Here is a 5579-nt window from a genome sequence, read left to right as displayed (position 1 = left end):
TTAATACCAGTAAAATTTGTTCATGGTGCATTTATTCTGTGAAGTCTTCTCTGACCCCTCTAGTCCTCTGGATTCCTCTAAGGCCACACTACTCACACGGTTCTCTGCCTGAGCACAACAGTATCAGTAGCATGTGTTGGAGTCACAGAAGCTCGGTTTGAAATCCTGCCTCTACCACCTGTTTCCTACCTGATCATGCAAGAGTCACTTAAACTCCCTTCATCATCCTTTTCTTATCAACCAAAACAGTAAAACCTAGCTGTAAGAGTAGCTGGGAAAAGAGATAGTGTGTACAGTGTAAATTTTCAGATACATAATTGATGTTCAATATTGCCATGCTGCTTACTATTGTAATATGTTTCTCTCTTTGTAAGTCATGTGCAGACCAAAATATAGATCAACATATTCTCAGAATGTAAGGAAGTGTTGGGTATTCAATATTATTTTACCGATTGGTTAAATGACGATTGGTAGCTATAGACCAGTTACAGAGTTCTGTTTCATTTCCCCTGCAGGTGACTGAAGATGAACCCTGAAAACTGGACTCAGGTAACAAGCTTTGTCCTTCTGGGTTTCCCCAGTAGCCACTTCCTACAGTTCCTGGTGTTCCTGGGGTTAATGGTGACCTACATTGTAACAGCCACAGGCAACCTGCTAATTATTGTGCTCAGCTGGATAGACTGACGCCTGCACACACAGATGTACTTCTTCCCGCGGAATTTATCCTTCCTGGAGCTGTTGCTGGTAACTGTTGTGGTTCCCAAGATGCTTGTCGTCATCCTCACGGGGGATCACACCATCTCATTTGCCAGCTGCATCATCCAGTCCTACCTCTACTTCTTTCTAGGCACCACTGACTTCTTCCTCTTGGCCGTCATGTCTCTGGATCGTTACCTGGCAATCTGCCGACCACTCCACTATGAGACCCTGATGAGTGGCCATGTGCGTTCCCAACTAGTGCTGGCCTCCTGGCTAGCTGGATTCGTCTGGGTCCTTTGCCCCACTGTCCTCATGGCCAGCCTGCCTTTCTGTGGCCCCAATGGTATTGACCACTTCTTTTGTGACAGTTGGCCCTTGCTCAGGCTCTCTTGTGGGAACACCCGCCTGCTGGAACTGGTGGCTTTCATGCTCTCTACGTCGGTGTTACTGGGCTCTCTGGCTCTGACTTCAGTTACCTATGCCTGCATTCTTGCCACTGTTCTCAGAGCCCCTACAGCTGCTGAGCGAAGGAAAGCGTTCTCCACTTGCGCCTCACATCTTACAGTGGTGGTCATCATCTACGGCAGTTCCATCTTTTTCTACATTCGTATGTCAGAGGCTCAGTCAAAAGTGCTCAACAAAGGTGCCTCCTTCCTGAGCTGCATCATCACACCCCTCTTGAACCCATTCATCTTCACTCTCCTCAATGACAAGGTGCAGCAAGCACTGAGAGACGCCTTGGGGTGGCTCAGGCTCACTGCTGTGATGAAACTGAGGGTCACAAGTCAAAGGAAATGATCTTATTAAATGGGAGATTAAATGTTTATTGAAAATTTTTTAAATGTGCAAGAAGTTTAAGGGACGTAGGCAACACTGTTCACTTTTCTCAGCTAATGAAAGAACAGTCTTCATAAATATACAACATGAAATATGGTGGTAAACCTTCATTTTCCCTTCCTACAACCTTCCTTGTGCCCTTCCTCCCCACAGAGAAGGCTGATCCAATTGGTCAAATTTCTTTCAAGGTGGAATCCTTGGATTGGAGAGCATGTGTGAGCACATGACCAGCATACAGGGAGGCTCCTCCTTCTCTTCATGTGTGTGCTTAAACACTTTTCCAACTGCATCAGTCTCCTGTGTCATGTAGCCAATCAGAAGATGCTGAAATATGGAGATTCAGATTTGGAGCTTAGTGGGGAGTAAGAGGGTCTCTGAGGTCTTCCAACTAGAATGGGTATTGCAAATAAAATTAACCAGAACCTCTGTATTATTAGAAAATCAAATTCTGGCTGCAGTAATAAATAGTTCTCTGATTCGCATTTGTTATTGCTCCTTATGTAACTAGCAGCTCATATAGGAATCTCATAAAGGAATAATGTTAAGACCAGTGAAATATTTGGATAGCCCTAATTCCTAAGTCAAACTCTACTAACAAACTCAAATATGGCAACAAACTCAAATATGGCAACACTCATTTAACCATTCCTTTAAGAAATATTATTAAATCTCTAATATGGCAAGGCTCCAACTAGGGTGAGCCAAGGAAGATGTCTACAGAACAAATTGTAAAGAGACATGCACTTTCAAGGGAGTGTAAGCGCAGGGTCAGGCTACATACAAACTCGATAGTAAATGCCTGCTCATTGTTGACATGAGGCCCCTCTGTTGCTGCACCCTCATCTAGGCTGTGGTGCTAGGCTAAACACGGCTCTTTCTTTTATAGAATTTATAGTATAGTGGGCAATGGCTGACAAAATATTAATAAATAAATAAATACATAAATAAATAATAAATAAATACATAAATCAGTATGTAATTGAAATCTGTGATAAATACTTTTGAGTTGTTAGAGAAACTAATAAGGACAAATTAATTCGGATTAAAGATCAGTGAACACGTCTTTGAGGAAGTGACCTTTAGGCCGAGGATTGAGATTCAGCAAGAGTTTGCCAGGCAAGGATGAAGAGAAGAGCATCCCAGAGACAGCAAAGAGTATTTGCAAACTCAAGAAGTAAAGAGAAACTGACAGAAGTAAATGCAAACAGAGGATTAGAAAAGAGTGGAGTTCGAGAAGTGAGACTGGAGAGATGGGTGGAGGCCAGGTCAGACAACATCTTATCTATAATAGCCATGTGGATTTTTTTTTAAAGGCAATGGAAAGCCTCTGAGTGATTGTAAGGGAGAGAATGATCAAGTCATATTTTAAAAGATGGATCAAATGCCAAGTCTATGTATGATGTCAGTATAACTCACGATGATATAAACTCTATCTGTGATGACATAAACCCACAGATCCTTAGAATCTATAAGAAGTTCTAGGTACTGTTGAGCACTTGGGCTCTGACGTTGTATAGAATTGAGTTGAATTCCAGAAAACAAGCTCTGTAGCCTTAAGTAAGTTATTTAATGTCTCTAATTTGTAATTGACTCATGTTTAAAGTAAAGATGATACCTACCTCCTAAGAATTTTGAGAAAATTAAAATAAATAATAAATGTAAATCACCTGGTACAGTGTCTGGAACATAGTAAGTTCTAACTAAATGTTATTAATATGATGATGATGATGATGACACCGATGGCAACAACAGTGACCCTAGGAAACTATGAGGAAGAAAGTGATTTGCCCAAGGTAATTTCCTTTTTCCTCACAGACAAACATTCAATCAATCAATCAGTCTCCATTGGGACTCAGGGTCCAATATTTCAAGAGGACCCTTGTCTCAAAGAAATTTAAAAATATTTTAAGCTCTTCCAATGTATTTTGTGTCCAAAAAGTGATATCAGGAAAGAGACACCAGGTTTACTAGTTGAAACTTTCTCAGCAAGGCCAACATCATTCTTACCTGGGAAAGTGGCCCCTGAGCCAAACAGTACTTCTACATAGAACTTGATACTTTTTATCTGGGAGGCATTTAGAAGCAGTTCTAAGACACTCATCCCATCTTCTATTGTGGCCAACAGTTCAGGTGACCAGAACTTAACTGATTGAGGTTAAGAACAATGGAGAAGCAGTAGGCACAGATTTTATCTACCTTGAGGGTCCTATCCATCAGGGTAATACCCTGAAGCATCTTTCAGATTCTCAGGTCACTGCCTCTGCTAATGTAAGGGTCTGTGCTCCAGGGGAACAATAAGGTCCTTTTTCCTCCTCCACAGCTTCTTCATGGCCATGATCACTTCCTTGTTTCTCAGGGTATAGATGGCAGGATTCAGCATGGGGGTGACAATTGTGTATAGCGCAGAGACTGCGTTGTCCATGGGGAATGTCCGAAAAGGCCTTGCATAGATGTAGATGGAAGGAACAAAGATTAAGGTCACTACAGCAATGTGAGAGGCACAGGTGGACAGGGCCTTGCTGCGGCCCTCCCGTGAGTGGCTTCGGAGCATGACTAGCAGTGCTGTGTAGGATCCCAGAAGCACCAGAAAACACATCAGGGTCACCAGACCATTGTTAGACACCATTAAAAGCTCTAAGACAAAGGTATCTGTGCAAGCCAATTTGATCAGCTGAGGCACATCACAATAAAAGTTGTCCAGCTTGTCAGGCCCACAGAATGGCAGCTGGATAGTCAATGCAACCTGTACTATGGAGTGGATGAAGCCCCCCACCCAGGAGGCTGCCATGAGGAGTGCACAGACAGTCTGATTCATAATGAGCGTGTAGTGCAGGGGCTGGGAAATGGCAACATAGCGGTCATACGCCATGACAGTCAGCAGGAAGATCTTGATGCCTCCAGTGAAGTGGAAGAAGAAGAGTTGAGTCAGGCATCCACCAAAGGAAATGGTAGGGTTGCCTGAGAGCAAGTCAACCAGCATCCTAGGTGCCGTGATGGAAGAGTAGCAAAAGTCCAGGAAAGAAAGATTGCCCAAGAGAAAATACATGGTTGTGTGCAGGTGTGGGTCGGAGGTCACTGTGACCACAATAAGAAGATTTCCCACCACAGTCATAAAATACACAGCAGAGAAAACAGTGAAGAAAACAAACCGAAGCTCCCAAACCTGAGAGAGCCCCAGTAGAACAAATCCTGCCACCTGGGAATGATTTGCCGGATTCATCTGTTTGGTATGACCTTGTCAATGAACCTGCTAAGAAAAAAGGACATATTATTCAGGGGATCTGCAAATTTCTCTAAAATAATTCCCTCTGCTTCCTCTGGGAAATTCTTCACTCTTTCATTTTCCTTAAGGAGAATGTGGTAAGTGGTTCTGCAGGACACCAAGCATTTAAACGTCATATATTGGTGATATCAAACTCCAAAGGCATAAAACTCAGGATAGCACTCATACTATCTCTGGTTTATGAGAATCAGAAGTAATAAGCCCTCAGAAATTGAAAATGGTGTGTAGAGAAGAGAGTGTTAAACTGAAAATGAATTTTGATTCTTCCAGTAACTAGTTGTGCAAACAGAAACAATTATCTGCAGTTCTTTAAGCCTCGCTTCCCTCATCTATGATATAAAATTAACCAAAATGTCCTCAAAGTCTCCTTTACTTTAATATTTGATAACACATGTGGCCTTAATTTAGAAAACCTGATGCATCCCTGCATGCCAGACATTTAGATGAAGCTTCCATGGATTGACAGATCTCTAATATTTGTCCCAAAACAACAGAAAGTGCAAGTTGTCCATTATAGTCCTGAATAAATATTCAGTTGCCTTCTGATATAGCTCTATCTTGGATATACATTTTCAGGCTTAGCAGGATACTGAAGCCATGGGTAAGGGAGCAGAATAGAAATCACCGGAGCTGGGCGCGGTGGCTCACGCCTGTAATCCCAGCAGTTTGGGAGGCCGAGGTGGGCAGATCACCTGAGATCAGGAGTCCGAGACCAGCCTGGCCAACATGAAGAAACTGTCTCTAATAAAACTACAAAAAT

At 42.6% G+C, this 5579-nt stretch overlaps 2 protein-coding genes across 2 annotated transcripts; one reads left to right on the top strand and one right to left on the bottom strand.

Annotated features, from left to right (window-relative positions):
* Nucleotides 1-525: 525 nt before the first annotated feature.
* On the top strand, nucleotides 526-1497 carry LOC129007195 (olfactory receptor 6T1). Its single transcript, XM_054437725.1, is given in 1 exon segment — nucleotides 526-1497. A coding segment is annotated over 1 exon segment (972 nt).
* Nucleotides 1498-3799: 2302 nt separating this feature from the next.
* Nucleotides 3800-4756, bottom strand: LOC129009010 (olfactory receptor 4D5). The gene has a single exon (XM_054441661.1). It carries the CDS (start codon nucleotides 4754-4756, stop codon nucleotides 3800-3802), a length of 957 nt encoding a protein of 318 aa, XP_054297636.1.
* Between the last annotated feature and the right edge of the window lie 823 nt (nucleotides 4757-5579).

Source organism: Pongo pygmaeus, chromosome 9 (assembly GCF_028885625.2).
Source record: "Pongo pygmaeus isolate AG05252 chromosome 9, NHGRI_mPonPyg2-v2.0_pri, whole genome shotgun sequence".
Classification (NCBI taxonomy): domain Eukaryota; kingdom Metazoa; phylum Chordata; class Mammalia; order Primates; family Hominidae; genus Pongo; species Pongo pygmaeus.
This window is presented reverse-complemented; position numbering and strand designations above follow the sequence as displayed.

What these genes read in the sequence shown, in the direction of transcription:
- LOC129009010 (XM_054441661.1), bottom strand. Translation starts at nt 4,756, where the DNA reads ATGAATCCGGCAAATCATTCCCAGGTGGCAGGATTTGTTCTACTGGGG.